General features: G+C 44.2%; 1 protein-coding gene across 2 annotated transcripts in view; it reads left to right on the forward strand.

The window, feature by feature from the left end:
* The first annotated feature begins 346 nt into the window (after positions 1–346).
* Positions 347–18227, forward strand: part of MAP3K8 (mitogen-activated protein kinase kinase kinase 8) — a 29147-nt gene continuing 11266 nt past the window's right edge. The window contains exons 1-4 of one of the 2 annotated variants that reach the window (XM_055275037.2): positions 347–875; positions 5434–5792; positions 14610–14777; positions 17386–17647. In XM_055275037.2, the coding sequence (XP_055131012.2) occupies positions 458–875; positions 5434–5792; positions 14610–14777; positions 17386–17647 (1207 nt within the window). In that variant the 5' untranslated portion in view covers positions 347–457. Of the gene's footprint in view, positions 1246–5433; positions 5793–14609; positions 14778–17385; positions 17648–18227 lie in introns of both variants that reach the window. The other variant, XM_055275038.2, reaches the window with a different exon arrangement.

An 18227-nucleotide genomic window follows, 5' to 3' on the forward strand; every position in this document is an offset into this window, starting at 1 on the left:
GAAATCTGGGGGAGGCGGGGCCGTGCTACCAGCAATCGGACCCACAGTCGCGGTTCCAAGAAGCCCCGAAGCTTCCCCGGCTTCCCGCAGCACTGCTGGGAGGGCACACGGCGCCTCTGTCCCCAGAGCGTGGGGCGCGCGGAAAAAGGTCTGGTGACCGCCCTCCCCGCCGCCCCCCCCGGGAGCGTGCCCTCCCGCCGGACCCTGGGACTCCAGAGAAGCGCGTAGGGTGCGAGTACACTAAGATATACGACCTTCCCTGGGGACGGGGAAAGGGCACAACCGCCTCTTGCAACTCCGCCACTAAGACGCCTTGGGTCACCAGGCCCGGGGGAAAACTCGTCCCTGTCCCAGGCTCTCGACTTGGGCGGCAGCTCACGTCCCGCGCCCCTCCCCGAGCGCCGCTCTGCTCCTCTCTAGTCCCGCCTCCAGCTCCGCCCGGGCGCCCAGAGGGCAAATGAGGGGCGGCGGGGTGCGGGGGGAGACGCGGAATTTCCCAGCGCGGGGGCTCTGGCTTCCCCTGCAACCGGGCAGTCTCTTTCTGTTTACGGAGAGAAAGGGGAAATGGAAAAGTCGGGGAGGCGGTGGCTGGCGTCCGCTGCGCCGCCCCTGGGCAGGCTCAGACGCCGTGAGTCAGGGGCAGAGCAGGGCGGTCTGGGTGTGCGGGCGACGCGGGACTCACTCGTCCGCTCCCCTCTGGACGGCTCGCCACGCTCTGGGGTCCGACGCCCTGGCTCCTGCTTCTGCCGCTGCCGCCGCCGGATCCCAGTGGCCCGGCGTGCCCGGCTCCCACAGGCCTGCAGCCAGCATCGCACGGAACCTTCGGGGGGCCGCGGCTGGAGCGCTCGGCCGGCGTGGGAGCGCCAAGGCCGCAGGTAACCCACGGTTGGGGGTCTCCGGCGTGTCTTCTGGGTCGCGTCCCGCCTGGGTGCCCCGGGGATTCCCATGCAGAAATGGAGGGTGCCCCCAGCAGAGGGGAAAACTCTGGCGTGGGAAGAGGTGGGGGCGTGCCCACAGCTGCGCTCGCGGGTCGCCGGCTACACCAGGCAAAGCTGGAAAGCACCTTGCGCAAGGGTCTCACGGGGTGCATACTCGCGACTCCTCCCCCTTCCTCCTGCTTCCCGTATCCGCAGCGCCAGGGCAGTGCTGGTCTGGGCAGTGCGCGGGGAAGCGGGGACCCGCCGTCACTGCGCCTCCCGCCGCCGACGCCGCCTGGACGGCCGCACTCTCCCTGCCCGAGACCCGGTGAGTGCAGCTCGGAGGCTGGAGGACCCGATCCTCCCAAATGCTTGGTGCTTTGATAATTTATAAGCCTTTTAGGCTCCCTTGACTTAGAGAACCAGGAGGAAAGGAGTGGGAGTGTGGGTTGGCGGAGCCCAGAGACTTGTGAATGGCTGGAACTAAATTCAAGTTTGTAACCTGGACTCTATCCGGTGACTAAAGGGGTCACAGCAGAACACGAAGGCTGGGCTTTTGGTCTAAGAAAGAATACTAGGAGAAAAAAAAAGTTATTTTCACGGAAGTTGTTTTCGAGCGATAGTGCACGATCAGAACTCTGAAATTTTTCTAGCTGTGGGAAGGACGCCCAGGGATTGGCTCCACAGTTAACAGGGGAAGGCCACCGCCTGCCTTTAAGAGTGAAACGTTGCGATGCTTGTCTATTTCACTTTTGGGAAGACAAGATAAAAGGCTGCTCGTGATAAAAAAAAAACAGGGACAGAAAGGCTCTTGCAGTTGCTTTACATACCTGTGGCCTGAGTCGTTTGTGCCAAGGAGCGTGCAATCCACTTCCAGCTGACGCCCCCAGCTCTCTCCGACGGATTGAGGTTTGTGTGCAGGACGTCTGGCAGACGGCCCATGAGGACTTTGTCGCGTAAAGCAAATGGGAACGTAGAGGCATGTAGAGGTTTTGAAGTAGAGTGGCTGTCCTTCCTTCCATACGCCTGAAAGGCACAATTCCGGGGCTTTTTGAGAGCAAAAACATAATCAGAAATGTGCCCTGAGGGAGAATGTACTATTTTGGCAGGATATATATATATATATACACACATATGTATATATGTGTATATAATTTTTTTATTTTTATTTTTTTGAGACGGAGTTTCACTCTTGTCGCCCAGGCTGGAGTGCAATGGCGCGATCTCGGCTCACTGCAACCTCCACCTCCCGGGTTCAAGCGATTCTCTTGCCTCAGCCTCCCGAGTAGCTGGGATTACAGGCGCCCGCCGCCACGCCCGGCTAATTTTTGTAGAGACAGGGTTTCCCCATGTTGGCCAGGCTGGTCTTGAACTCCTGACCTCAGGTGATGCACCCTCCTTGGCCTCCCAAAGTGCTGAGATTACAGGCATGAGCCACTGCGCCCGGCCTAAAAAAATATTTTAAATGGGAAATAACACAAGGAATAGTCATTCTTTGTTAGGCAGAAGCATATGCTGTTACGTTGGCCATTTTCATTCACACTTGCCAGGAAACACTCACATTTTGTTTATGTACATGGAGGCAGCCAAGAGTATTATGTTAATGTTTAGGAACAGAATTTCCTCGTGATTTTATTGCTGATTTCTGAAATAATTCAGTGTAACTAATTTTGACTGTATTTGCACATCTCTCCAATTCCAAAAGCTGGCATAATTTTCTGTTTGGTTAGGAAGCAGGAATTTTATGAGGACTTTTATTGTAAATTGTGTCAAGGGAAAAATCATCTTATACTAAACGCCTTTATTGCCAAACTAGAATACCTTCACAATCTGAACTTTCTCTAGATGGGTACAGATCATGAATAACTCAGAAACCATTAGCATATTGTGTGCTTAATTAAGGCTGGAAAGTGCTGAGGCTTTTTGCAGGAGCAGTTAGCAGGCGAACTGGTCAGCAGGGTTTCTGGGGAACATAGATTTGCGTGACAGGGGCCCTGCGTTGCTAAGGAATTAATGCAGGCACTGAGAAAAGTCTCAGCGTCAGACACTCCTCCACCTCCCGGGTCCTGCTTCCCTCCCTCTCCCCTTTCCAGGCAACTCACAGTTTAGGGGTGTGGTTGTGTGTGTTTAAGCTCTTGGGTTTTACATATAAATGCCTGAGACTTTCTGCAGGATTTAAAAACCAAAATCTTGTGTTACAGCTCTTTTAGGATTTGTCTTTTAGAATCTCCAGTCCTCACAGGAAAACCTCCCAATTAAAAAAATAAAAGAATAAAGAATACTACTAGTACTAATTTAAAACAAAAAAAACCCTCTAAAATTTGTCTTCCTGGATCAGCAGAGTGAATTTGAACTGTGTGGACTTTTTCCTCTTTCTTTCTTGAATCGTGTTAGTACTGAGAACTTTTCTTTTTTCTGTCAAGTCATCTATTTGATAAATAAATCCAGGAGACTTGGATCCTTTCAACCCCTGAGGCCCCAAATTAGGCTGTTTTTGTTTTGACTTCTGTGTTTCCAGTAAATTCGACACGCAGAAACTGCAACTAAACGGCTCAGTAAAACCGAAGTCAAATGTTCCTCCATTAATCTAAGAAGTTCCTTTCCTAACTCAGTAGACTCCAAGAACCTGAATCACAATCTCCCTCGAAGATGTACAAGATCTCGGGAGGGGAAGCTGCCCCCTCACTCTATATTTCACTGTGGTGATAACAGCCATGAAAGCATTTAATAGGTTTCTGCCTTTTTTTTTCTCTCTCTTTATGTCTTGTTTTAGATACAATCTTCTTACCACGAAGAAGCCAGGGGAATAGGTAGCCACATCTCGTTTGCAGATAAGAAAGGAAGCTAACGCAGTATCTGCAAAGCCAGGAGTCTGACTCAGTACTTTTCTCACTCATGCATATAAAGCAGCTAAAAATGACACAGCTTATTTACCATGCCCCTGACACTGCACTGAGCACTTTGTGAGCTTGAACTGTTTTAATCCTCACGACCACCTCATGAGGTAGGTGCTGTTATTACTTCCATTTTATAGATGGGGAAAATTGAGGTCGAGAGAGGTTAAGATACTTGCTCAATGTCATGCAAGCAGTAAATGGGAGTGTGGGGGGGAGGCAATGAGATTTGACTCCAAGCAGTCTGAGACCAGAGGAATGTTGGATTGCAGGATGCTAGACCGCTTTCCTCACACACAATTCATACGTCAGAAAATGACCATCAAGTAAGTGAATGATGACACTAAATTGCATGGTTCTTTTGTCAAATAAAATTCACTGAGAGGCAGATGGCTAGGTCATGCGTGCAGGTGGCTCTGCAGTGGAGCATTTCCTGGAGCTTTGAAATGAAGCTACAGGTTGATCAGAGGTGCGTGGCCTTAGCCCTGAGTGTCCTGTGTGTTAAAGGCATGTGCTTCTCAGAACTTGAAATACCTTTCAGAAAGAGGTTGTGCTTTTGGGAGTGCAATCGATGATTTAAGTAGACCAATGTGCCTTGAAATTCTCTTAGATCTCTTAGAGCCTTTTGTCTTTTCTCCTTCAGAACAGAGTTGTTCTAAAATCCTGAGTAACAACGTCAGTTTTTTACCCTTGCTTTACTTTCTTTTTCTCATCTACAAATCTGCAAGTGTGGCAGCTGATTTGTATGTAAGAGCTGAAATGTAATTTTGGTTAATATAGTCACTTGGCCTTGCTTATGATAGATTTGACTTTCCTGGTTTCTTTCTACTACTCACAGCTTCTAGAAGGCCATTTATTTAGATACTAATCTTCTGGGACCCTCAAGATGTTTGCTTTGCACTATTAAAGAATTCTGGTCCTAAGGGAGGACAGCTGAATCATAGGTTAAATGTATCATCATCTTTCTCATACTCGTCTCTGGGAGAACAAGGTTTCCTGTCACCCTTCCAATTAGCTGTTTAACTCATTTGCATAAGAATCGTTCCTGAAACTTGACCGATTGCCATCAAATTTGTGTAGATTGAAATCCATTTTTCCAGCTTCTGGCTTTCAGGGCCTGAGTTTTATTTGCCAAGTTAGCTCCTGCATTTAGTGAAGAGGTTATTTTTCTTTAAAGTCACCGGAGGCATAAAAAAGCCATAGCGATTCTTGCAGGGAGGGTGCCACTTTGGGGGAATAGCTTGGTTGTGTAAGGTTGGAAGCCCTAAAGAGCAGGTAGCCTGAGGTCTTCAAAGATTCCTGAGCTGCTCTTGATTCGTGTGTATGTTTAGTGAAAGTTTGTCTTCAGTGCCTGTAGCTGATACCACTGACTCCATGAGTAAGAGTAAGCTCTCTGGATCTCAGGTTTCCCCTTTGCAAAGTGAGCTGGACTAAAGGTTATCTTAGGTCCCTTTCAACTCTGCACTGTCAACTTGAATTCACACACACAGTTGACACAGAACCCTCATTTTCTGAATAAAAGCATATAAAATCCTGTTGCCAATCCTTGTATGTCAGTTTCCCATTGGTCTTGAATGCAAATACAAATATCGTAAACTAAGTATTTGTGTTTTCTTTCCTAGACTCTCCAGAAAGAGCAACAGTAATGGAGTACATGAGCACTGGAAGTGACAATAAAGAAGAGATTGATTTATTAATTAAACATTTAAATGTGTCTGATGTAATAGACATTATGGAAAATCTTTATGCAAGTGAAGAGCCAGCAGTTTACGAACCCAGTCTAATGACCATGTGTCAAGACAGCAATCAAAACGATGAGCGTTCTAAGTCTCTGCTGCTTAGTGGCCAAGAGGTACCATGGTTGTCATCAGTCAGATATGGAACCGTGGAGGATTTGCTTGCTTTTGCAAACCATATATCCAACACTGCAAAGCATTTTTATGGACAGCGACCACAAGAATCTGGAATTTTATTAAACATGGTATGTTTCTTTCCGATCAGTTGGGTGCTATGTGCTCAGCTTTCCTACTGCAGCTTCATTTAATGCAGTGTGGCGTTTGAATTTGGTTTAGACGGGCTGGCAGGTATGATTTAAAAAAATGTAATCATCAGTAAGAAGTACCTCCATGTTAAAGATGCAAAAAAAAAATTCTTCATTAAAAGTTCCATTTAAAGAATCTTGATCATATTTTAGTAGTAGTTCTACAAGTAGGTAATTAAGAAGAATGTATTTTGGCCGGGTGCAGTGGCTCACGCCTGTAATCCCTGCACTTTGAGAGGCCGAGGTGGGTGGATCACTTGAGGTCAGGAATTAGAGACCAGGCTGGCCAACATGGTGAAACCCCGTCTCTACTAAAAATACAAAATTAGCCTGGCATGGTGGCGGGCGCCTGTAATTCCAGCTACCTGGGAGGCTGAGGCAGGAGAATCCCTTGAACCTGGGAGATGGAGGTTGTGGTGAGCCGAGATCACACCACTGCACTCCAGCCTGTGTGACTGAGACTCTGTCTCAACAACAACAATAACAACAAAGAATGTATTTTAATTTAACAATTCACTAAAAAGTCTATTCATCAGTTATGCAGAAAAGAAAGGCTTAATGAGACTTCTTCGTCTGAGAGGGCAATAAACACTTTGTCACTAATTAATCTTGAAGGCTGAATTATTTGTTCCTTTCTTGTCACATCTTGAAATGTTATTAATTCATTTCTTGCAAAAATGTAGTATGTAGGCAGTAAATAGCTATCCACAGATTCACTGTCTTTAATTGGCAAAGTATGAATGGCAAGTGATATATTTGCTTAATCATCGCAAGTATGCAAGTCATGCAAAATATTGTGGCAACATTTTGTTGCCATAATAGTAGATCAGGTGATGTGTTTAGGTGTGCCTGGGATTCTGTCAGGCTTTTAGTATGTCAGAGGTGAACGTAGGTGCTGGCTAAAGGTAACCTAATATTTTTAAAAAGAATAATTTGCAAAGGAGTAGGTGGTAACTTGCAAAACATGCTTATTGATGAAAGTGACGCCCTTTCTTTTGGTGTATCTAAGTGGCAACATGGCTAATGTTGGGGGAAAGTCGGTGCTGAATGAGTGCGGAGTCCAGACAAAGTACTTAATTATTTTGTGTTTTTGCAGACCACATTCATTTAATTAAAAACAACAGAGTAATTTAGGTCAGGTATGTAGTGAATTGTTTTGTCAGAAGCCGGTCATATTCAACCATAGCTCACCGTGGAGCAAGATAATATTTTGCATTGTTGTGTGACTGCTTTGGTCTGGCTCTATCAAGCTCTATTTAATAGTCAACTAAGTACTTTACCTTCAGAATATTTCTTCCTTTTATAAATGAGAAGTAATCATTTGAACTAGAAGCCATATCTGGTTTTCCTAAATAAAGGATAATTGGAGAACTCGGGTTCAAAATTATATATATGTCTGTACCGAGAAATATAATTGTTTGTGTATTTCTCTCATTTTTAACGTATTTATTTGTTAAAATGGGAATTAAATTTTTTTTAAATCCTGCTCCTTCTATAAAAATGAGTATTTTAAATGAAAATATGCAGAAAAAAACCAAATTATTCTTGCTTGTAAATATGCAAAGATTTAGGTATGTTTACCTATTCCCCTGGCCTATCTGGGAATGTACAGAAAGGAATTCAGGAAAATTAGAAGAAATACAAAGAAATAGCATTCTGAAGTCTTTTAGGAGTGGGGCCAGAAAAGTTAATCCTAAAAAGGAGAGAGACTAAGACATTAAGATGAGGGTAAAATTGTATCAGCAAAGGGTTTGAGTAAAATGTTATTACCTGCTGTGGGTCGTGTACTCTTTAAATGAACAAGTACATAATTAAGGAAAATTCTTTATTTTTTTGAGACAGAGTCTCGCTCTGTCACCCAGGCTGGAGTGCTGTGGTGCAATCTTGGCTCACTGCAATCTCCGCCTCATGGGTTCAAGCAATTCCTCTGCCTCTGCCTCCCAAGTAGCTGGGATTACAGGCGCCTGCCACCACACCCAGCTAATTTTTGTATTTTTTAGTAGAGACGGGTTTTCACCATGTTGGCCAGGCTGGTTTTGAACTCCTGACCTCAGGTGATCCACCCGCCTTGGCCTCTCAAAGTGTGGGGATTATAGGCGTGAGCCACCGCGCCTGGCCAGGAAAAATTTTAGGAATAAACAAATACATAAGTAAAGGCAGGGATCTTGAAAAGCTTTAAAAAGATTTTTATTTTAAAATGATCAAGAATATAACATATAAAACAAGAAGACTAAAAAACAGAATAGAATAAGAGAAGGACCTTAAAATCCACTGGATCTTAGACATGGCCTCACTAGGCAAATCAACCCAGTGGTCGATGGCTCTGGGGGGCTGCAGTTGACTTTCCTACCACTCACATTAAAGCTAGATTACATAGGCCAGACGCGGTGGCTCACACTTGTAATCCCAGCACTTTGGGAGGCCGAGGTGGGCCGATCACGAGGTCAGGAGATCGAGACCACGGTGAAACCCCGTCTCTACTAAAAAAAAAAAAAAAAAAAAAAAATTAGGCGGGCGTGGTGGCGGGTGCCTGTAGTCCCAGCTACTTGGAGAGGCTGAGGCAGGAGAATGGCATGAACCCGGGAGGCGGAGCTTGCAGTGAGCCGAGATTGCGCCACTGCACTCCAGCCTGGGCGACAGAGCGAGACTCCGTCTCAAAAAAAAAAAAAAAAGATAGATTACATTGCTGTGCCTGCTAGGTAACCCATCAGAGCTCCATGCTTTGTAAATGATAGCCAAGGAATTGGGACTGTCATCTCTGATCATAGTCACTTCAAGACAGTAGTGAAGGAGGCAAGGCTTGCTTTCAGCTCCCTTTCATCCTCACATGGAACATTGGAACCACCCAATGTTCAAGATCTTTTTGTTCCCATCATGTTCCACCCCCTACCCTATCAAAACTTTACTCACTGGGCTTCATTTGCTTCTCTCTAACTCTTGGCTTTAGGAAAATAGCAGCTGATTATCTACTACACAGATTGGTTCCTAGGTAAAATCCATCTTTACGATGTATCTACATAGGGATGGGGAAACTTTCATTCAAGTATTTACCTATTCATTTGCTAGACACAGCTTGGACATCTACAGTGCTTCAGGTGCTAGAGATAGTGTGGAACAGTCTGTGCCTCTGGGAGCTTGCTGCCTGGTGCATGCAGGATGCAGTTGAATAGGCAATTGTAGTAGAGTGTGCTGCTTCCCAGCACACCTGCACGCTGTTTGCTGTGGCAGTGCACGGGCAGGATACTTTATACATAGCCATGAGTGTGGTAGAAGGAAGAAGAATGTCAGCACAGCCTTCCAAGAAGGATTGATGCCTAAGCCGAGGTCTGAAGCGTTGAGTTGGAGTCAGCTAGATGAAGTGGACAGGGTTCCAGATGGAGAGAACAGCATGTGCAGAGGCCCAGAGACGTAGAAACCTGATGTGTTCAGGCAGCCAACAACCACAACACCATAGAGTTATTTAGACAGGGTGCAGAACCAGGAATTACAAAAGCATCCTGAAGAACAGGCACGTTCAGTGGTTGTGTGTGTGATTTGACTAAAAATAATATTTGTTAAAGATCCCACCAACATCCAGCAAGACCTGGGGAAGAAGCTTTGGGAGACTAACCTGGGAATTGCTTTGGATAAGAGTGCTGCATGTTATTTATCATCTACGCTGATTCATAACCTGGTCTGGGAACAAATGATCTAAAATGGATTCCAAACACTCAACTCTTTGGTGGTTTTATGGGGGCTGAAGGACCCCAAAACCTTCACCCCTTTGTTACAACTTTATAAGTGTGAGAGCTGCAGATGTTCCTTAGGGCTTAGTCATGGAGTCATGGCTTCTCAGAGTTGAAAAAGTCTTTAAGACACTTGAGTCCAGCCCTCTGTCTAGTACTCAAATCACCCTGTTCATCATCTCCAATAACTGGTAGAACATTTTTGTCTGTTCTTGAAAATCTACTGTGACAAGGAGCTTATTACACACTGGGACACAGTTTCCTATTTGTCCAGTCCTGACTGTAAGAAAGTTCTCTTCCTTATATAGAACCAAAATTCATCTCTGACCGTTTAGTGCAAGCCCTACTTTTTGGCCATTAAAAAAAGTGCATATGATGAGCAGTGGTGAAGATGATGGGCCCTGAATTAAAGTACCTGGGTTATGTAGTTCTGCTCTGAAATGGATTAGCTGTGTGACCCTGGGCTGGTCATTTCACCTGTCTTTGCCTCAGTTTACTCATCCATAAAATGGATAACATCATGACAGTCCATAGAGTTGATATTTGGAGCAATTAATGAATACACGTGACCTCGTTACACATAGTGAGTGTTAAATGAATGCAAGGCATTATGGGAGTTACTGTTGTATACAATTGTTACACCCCTTCGTTATGACAGTCCTTCCAAAATTTTTTTAATTGCATGTTCCCCAGATCTTCTCTCTTCTTTCACATGCATTTCCAACTGTGAGCATGACTTCTCATGAATTGTTCTGTTAACGTTCTCATCATCTGGTCAGGACCCTGTGAACTCAAGCTTGTATTAGTGTCTATCTTAGAGCCATATTTTGAATGTGAGGATCCATTTGTTGTGATCAGCAGAGTAGGACAGAGCTAGCTTGGCCTTTGTGCTAGATAATATGCCTGCATGAATATAGATCAATACCATGTCTGTTTCATAGTAGCATATCACACACGTCGCTTGTGGAATTTATTCTTACTGTAATACTTAAAAATTTTTCTCAATATGCTGCTTCTTGGCCCAGTGTTGTTTAGTATAAATGACGGTGATCTGGATGAGGAAATAGAAAGTGTGCTTATAATGCCTGCCCTTAGAGATGATTTTGGTAAGTTGAAGAATTGGCAGAGATAAGCAGCATAGAGTTCCTTAAGATGGTTTGATAGGGCTGAGTGTGGTGGCTCATGCCTGTAATCCCAGCACTTTGGGAGGCTGAGGCCAGAGGATCACTTGAGCCCAAGAGTTTGAGACCAGCCTGGGCAACATAGTGAGACCCCCATCTCCACAAAAAATAAAAAAGTCAGCCAGGTGAGGTGGCACACAAGTATATTCCCAGCTACTTGGGAGGCCGAGGTGGGAGGATTGCTTGAGTCTGGGAGGTTGAAGCTGCAGTGAGCTGTGATGGGGCCACTGCACTCCAGCCTAGATGACAGAGCAAGACCCTGTCTTAAAAAAAAAAATTTATATGGGCCCCTAGAAAGAAGAAAAACACCCATCTAAAATTTAAATACAGGGTTCGAGACCAGCCTGACCAACATGGAGAAACCCCATCTCTACTAAAAATACAAAATTAGCTGGGCGTGGTGGCACATGCCTGTAATCCCAGCACCTTGGGAGGCTGAGACAGGAGAATTGCTTGAACTCAGGAGGCGGAGGTTGCGATGAGCTGAGATCGTGCCATTGCACTCCAGCCTGGGCAACAAGAACAAAACTCCATCACAAAAAAATAAAATTAAATTAAATTAAATACAGGGGATCCGGGGCTAGGGGAAGAACCAGGCATTTGCAGAGCTACAAACTGGTCAAGACTTGCACATTACACTAGAAATTCAGGGCCTGTCATGAAAGGAGCCTAGGAGAACTCACAGGCATTGAAAGCAGGGTCCCCAGATCTGGGAAGTTATAAAATAGGGGTAAATGGGGGTGAAAGAACTTGCATCATGTGATCTACAGAGGAGAAGGCTAAGGTATGCTCAGAAAATATGTAAACACATAAATAACTGAGTTATTTTTATAACCCGGCATTTAATAACTGGGTTTTCATCTTAGCTCAGCTTTAATTATGGCCTTCTGGAATATACAAGGCTCTTACCCGGACTAGGAGATAGGCTTTGGAGTCAGACAGATCTGAGTTCAAATCCTAATGCCGGCACTAACTAGCATGTTCCTTAACCTCTTGAAGTCAGCTTCCTCATCTGTGAAATGGAGATAAAAATAGTAGTTAACCTCAGACTATTATTGTAGACTTCGATGAGATAATGTATTGAAGTACTGAGCACATTGCTGTAATTAGCGTTCAACAAATGGCTGAAATTATCTTTCGTCCTCTTGGACAGAATAAGAGGACACTGGTTCGAGGTGGGTTATAGGCCAGGCACAGGTGGCTCACACCTGTAATCCCAGCATTTTGGGAGGCCAAGGTGGGTGGATCACTTGAGGTCAGGAGTTTCAGACCAGCCTGGCCAACATGGTGAAACCCCATTTCTACTAAAAATACAAAAATGAGCCGGGTGTGGTGGCACGTGCCTGTAATCCCAGCTACTTGGGAGGCTGAGGCACAAGAATGGCTTGAGCCTGGGAGGCAGAGGTTGCAGTGAGCCGAGATCTGCCATTCCACTCCAGCCACTGCACTCAAGCCTGGGTGACAGGGCGAGACTCCATCCCAAAATAAAAACAAAAACAAACAAAAAAACCTAAATTGGGTTATAACAAATTTAGGTTGATAAAACTTTCATGAAGATGAGTTAAACACAGAGATGGTTCACTGGAGGGTGCGGTGAAATCAGGCCTGTAAATATTTAATGACAAGAAAGGGAAAATCAGCAAGTGCTCTTGAGTGTCAAGAGTGGGTTTCTGTCTAAATGTGAAAAGGGACTAAATCTATCATGTTCTCAGCATGCTGCAAAAGAGGCCTCCAGCAACCAGAGGCGACATACAGGTCATCTTTCAAACAAGGCAAGACCGCCGTCTGCATTTATTCATGTTATCTCTAGGGCCCTGCACAGGGTCTCACACAGCAGAAGCGCTCAGTAAATAGTTTCTAAATTTAATGACTTCATATTTCTAAGCATTAGAGTTAGTCTCTGCTTTATTCCCTGACTAATAGTGAACACATCTGTTTGTGGGATGTGTAGCTAAAATTAGCAGTGGTGGAGCTGACTGAATGGCCCTTACAGTTACTAGAACTATTTCTGTAGCTGTGTCCCGAGTAAGAAGTCCCACGCATCTGCAGATGAATCAGGAGTTCATTCTCTTCCCATGTGGTAGATGTGGGGATTTGTCACATTCCCTTCAGCTGCTGCTGCTGCCTCTTTTAAATTTTAAACAAAATAGAAATGGGGTCTCACTGTTTCACCCAGACTGGTCTTGAACTCCTGGCCTCAAGCAGTCTTCCCACCTTAGCCTCCGGAAGTGCTGGGATTACAGGTGTGAGCCACCGCACCTAGTTCAGCTTCTTCTGTTACTTGAAATAAGTTAAGGTCCTTTGATAGTTTCACAATTCCTGAGCCAGGCACCGTGGCTTACGCCTGTAATCCCAGAACTACAGGAGGCTGGGGCAGGTGGATCACTTGAGGTCAGGAGTTTGAGACCAGCCTGGCCAACATGGTGAAACCCCATCTCTACTAAAAATACAAAATTTAGCCAGGCGTGGTGATGCGCACCTATAATCCCAGCTACTCAGGAGGCTGAGATGAGAGAATCCCTTGAACCCAGGAGGCAGAAGTTGCATTGAGCCAAGATCGTGCCATTGCACTCCAGCCTAGGCAACAGAGCAAGACTCCATCTCAAAAAAAAAAAAAAAAAAAGAAGTTTCATAACTCCTGAATTCAGAATCAGAAGCTGTAATGTTACTGGTTACATTGAGGAGAAACTGGTACTGAGGCAATGTATCCCTTGAAAGAACACTTTGGACATGTTATAGGCATGTGTTCCAGATTGCATTTCCCATGAACTACCATATTATTTTGTTTTAATTTTAATTATAATTATTTTCTCTTCTAATTTTTTCCTCTTTAAAAATTGAAATATATTTTTTATATAGTCAAATACACAGATGTTAAATGTCCAATTTTACGAGTTTTGACAAATGCATGTTCCCTTGAAACCCACATTGCTGTCAGAATAGACCTCTTAATTTTTGTTTTATTATTTAAAAATTTATATTGTGTTTTTATTTTTTTCTGTAGAAATGAAGTCTCACTATGTTGCCTAGGCTGGTCTTGAACTCCTGGCCTCAAGATATCCTCCTGCCTCAGCCTCCCAGTATGCTAGTATTACAGGCGTTATCCACTGCTCCCAGCTGTCTCTCAATTTTTGAATCAACTAGTTTCAAAACTTCTAGTTCTAAGAGTCAGCTTGCCCGTGAACCCTGGGAGGTCAGGGATCAGCCATCTCTTGTTCGTGGCTGCCTCCGCAGCACCAAACACAGTGCCTAGCACCTATTTTGCACGCAATAGATACAATGCATGTGATAGATATTAAGTGAGTAAGTAGATGAGAAGTAATTCTGCCCTCATTTAATTTACATAGCATTGTCAACTCATAGCTCTGGCATACGCTGTGGTTTTCCAAAATCTTCCATGATCATCAGTTAATTTTGATGCTCTTTCTCTACATGCATCATGTGTGAGTAATAGCTATGTGGACTGACAGGTTCGCACATTGTAATAGAAACAAGTCAACCTGCAGGCACGGTTTATATTTACGCAATCTTTATTTTCAGCCTTTTGGGTGCTGTAGTCATGCTTTTTTAGATAAATAATTTTTAAAGTTCTATTTGGCAATTAATTACTCATGAGTAGGTGGAAATATGAGCAGGTCTGACCAGGCACCTGTGTCTGTTAGATGCTCTCTCTGACTTCCTCAAGCTCTAAATATAGTCTGTGTACAGTTGGTAGGATTAAGCACAGTGACATTAATTTTATAACTGTGTATCAGAATGCTGCTAAAATAACCAGCTTCCTAATAGGTGGGTCTTAGAAAAAGCCAACTTGACTGAAGTTCTCACCCTGTCACATTTTTATTTTGTTGTAGGTCATCACTCCCCAAAATGGACGTTACCAAATAGATTCCGATGTTCTCCTGATCCCTTGGAAGCTGACTTATAGGAATATTGGTTCTGATTTTATTCCTCGGGGAGCCTTTGGAAAGGTATACTTGGCCCAAGATATAAAGACAAAGAAAAGAATGGCGTGTAAACTGGTATGTGTTTTCTACCTAGATAACCCACACTGTGTGTTTGGCATTCTGGCTTTTGTTTGTTTGTCCATTTGCATTAACCAAAGGTTTTTATCCTTTGATTGGGTCTTATCTGAGGGTGCACTGCCTCAAAGCATTTGTTTTTCTGAATTTATTGGCTACTTGGGGCCATTCAGCCTTAAAATCTCTGTTTAGGTGCATAGTTGATTTTAATCTAGATGATTAAAAGGATAAGTGCTGGTTTTTAAAGCAGATTTGGATAAATAACATCATCACTCTTAGAGAGAAGTAGAGAAGAGCCATCCTGCAAAGTAGGAGCAATTCTTTTTTTTTTTTTGAGACGGAGTCTCGCTCTGTCACCCAGGCTGGAGTGCAGTGGCGCGATCTCGGCTCACTGCAAGCTCCGCCTCCCGGGTTCACGCCATTCTCCTGCCTCAGCCTCTCTGAGTAGCTGGGACTACAGGCGCCCGCCACCACGCCCAGCTAATTTTTTTGTATTTTTAGTAGAGACGGGGTTTCATCGTGTTAGCCAGGATGGTCTTGATCTCCTGACCTCGTGATCCGCCCGCCTCGGCCTCCCAAAGTGCTGAGATTACAAGCGTAAGCCACCGCGCGCGGCCAAGTAGAAGCAATTCTATGTGCTTCTCCTTTCATTCCGCCCACTGCGGAGGGGGCCAGGCAGAGGCAGAAACTGGGAAGGAGGTAGCCTTTTCAGGAAGGCAGATTTAAAGGGCTGAATGTAAATACATCAATGATTGAAAAGACCCTATCCCTTTTTTTTTTATTTTAATTTTTATTATTATTATTTTTTGAGACAGAGTCTTGCTCTGTTGTCCAGGCTGGAGTGCAGTGTCGGGGTCTCGGCTCACTGCAACCTCCACCTCCTGGGTTCAAACAATTCTCCTGCATCAGCCTCCCGAGTAACTGGGATTACAGCACCTGCCACCATACCCAGCTAACTTTTTGTATTTTTAGTAGAGACGGGGTTTCACCATGTTGGCCAGGCTGGTCTCGAACTCCTGACTATGAGTGATCCACCTGCCTAGCCTTCCAAAGTGCTGGGATTACAGGCATGAGCCACCGCGCCTGGCTCCTATCCCTTCTTATTAAACAATAACTGCTAGGGTGCCACTACTTTGGAAAACTGTATCTACATAAGTTGAGCATTCACACCCCCTATGGCTCAACAATTCCTCTCCTGTAGGTGCACTCACTCCACAGAGACCTGTCCACGTGGCCACCAAAAACTAAAAGCTATGTGCTAGCATGTTCATATCTGCACTATTTGTAAGGGTCCCAAACTAGAAACTTCCAAAATGCTGAAATGGGATATATTTACATAGTGAAATTCTGGATAGTAAAAAGAATAAATGATTTACAACTATAATAATGTGGATTAATCTCATAACCATTATGTTGAGCCCAAATAGCCAGACATGAAATGAGATCTACTGTATGAGATCCCATTTATATAAAGGAACAAAACAGGCAAAACAAAATCTATACTACTGGATGTCAGGATGGTGGGTACCCTTGGAGGGTAGCGACTGGAAGGGGCCGAGAGGGGGGCTTCTTGAATGCTAGTAGACAGCTGTGTGTTTTTCTGGTTTGTTTTTCTTTTTGAGATGGAGTCTAGCTCTGTCGCCCAGGCTGGAGTGTAGTGGTGCAATCCCGGCTCACCTCAACCTCTGTCTCCCAGGTTCAAGCAATTCTTCTGCCTCAGCCTCCCAAGTACCTGGGATTACAGGCACTCGCCCCCACGCCTGGCCTGACGTGGTTTTTCATTTGATTTAGATGTTACATTTGTACGTTCAATTGGTAATTCATTGAGTTGGACCCACCATTTTTACACTTTTTTGTATGTCTGTTTTGCTTTAATTAAATTTTCAAAAAGTACAACAAAATAAAATACACTCACTTTTGATTTAACAAAAAATAAAATAAATAATTGCCAAATATTATGTCTTGGTTTCTCTTATTGTAATAAGAGAGTAGCTGGGATTGCAGGCATGCACAACCAATGCCTGGCTAATTTTTGTATTTTTTGTAGAAACGGGGTTTTGACATGTTGGCCAGGCTGGTCTCGAACTCCTGGCCTCAAGTGATCTGCCTGCGTGGGCCTCCCAAAGTGTTGGGATTATAGGCATGAGCCACCGTGCCTAGCCCCAGTGCTTATTTTAAATACACTGCTATAATAGAGTATGAACTGTGGCAACAAACACTTCATATTATCTCACAACCAACTGAAATATTGAAAATACAACCTAAAATCTAGGTACCATAGATACTGTTGTCTAATAGGTGGGAAATTATCTCTTTTTTGATTCATTCATAATTTTAAAACTTTGGATGGATTTCTGACTTCTAAATGAAAAGAATAACTCATTATTTTGTTTTTTATTTTCTTGTTCTGAATTTTATACTTAAAGCTAACATAGTTAAAGGCAGATCTGAGGTGAACACGATTGTAACTGGGCAGTCCATTTTCACACAGGGCAGAGTATTCTTGAGGGCATTTATTTGCCTTTTGTTTTTTGCATTGACCTATATTATATATTCTTAAGGTGACTTTGGGGTTATTTAGAATCTTGCTTGTATTTTTGTGTTCTAGATCCCAGTAGATCAATTTAAGCCATCTGATGTGGAAATCCAGGCTTGCTTCCGGCACGAGAACATCGCAGAGCTGTATGGCGCAGTCCTGTGGGGTGAAACCGTCCATCTGTTTATGGAAGCAGGCGAGGGAGGGTCTGTTCTGGAGAAACTGGAGAGCTGTGGACCAATGAGAGAATTTGAAATTATTTGGGTGACAAAGCATGTTCTCAAGGGACTTGATTTTCTACACTCAAAGAAAGTGATCCATCATGATATTAAACGTAAGTATCTTTGGACGTATACCTTTTTGGCTCAATGAGGCTAGTTATTCAGGAGACAAACAAGCTCCTTCCTGTAATCTGAAGACCCTCCATGGAGGGTGGAAAGCTCCCTCAGAGCACCGTCCATCTTCCTTCTCCAGACACATATCTTAGAATCATGCGGGGTTACTAGAGCTTTCAAAATCGTAAGGAAAGATTACTTTCAACAGTTGTTGAAAGGTTATAGCTACATACCTGTTAGGTACTGGTCTGCTAAAAAGGCTTTTAAAATTGCAATTTAGGCTGGGCGCGGTGGCTCACGCCTGTAATCTCAGCACTTTGGGATGCTGTGGCAAGTGGATCACCTGAGGTCAGGAATTGGAGACCAGCCTGGCCAATGTGGTGAAACCCCGTCTACTAAAAATACAAAAAAAAAAAAAAAAAAAAAAAAAAGCTGGGCGTGGTGATAGGTGGCTGGTAATCCCAGCTACTTGGGAGGCTGAGGCAGGAGAATCATTTGAATCTGGGAGGCAGAGGTTGCAGTGAGCCGAGATGGTGCACTCCAGCCTGGGTGATAAGAGCAAAACACCGTCTCAAAAAA

The sequence above is a fragment of the Symphalangus syndactylus genome, chromosome 4 (genome assembly GCF_028878055.3).
Source record: "Symphalangus syndactylus isolate Jambi chromosome 4, NHGRI_mSymSyn1-v2.1_pri, whole genome shotgun sequence".
In the NCBI taxonomy this organism is placed as follows: Eukaryota; Metazoa; Chordata; class Mammalia; order Primates; family Hylobatidae; genus Symphalangus; species Symphalangus syndactylus.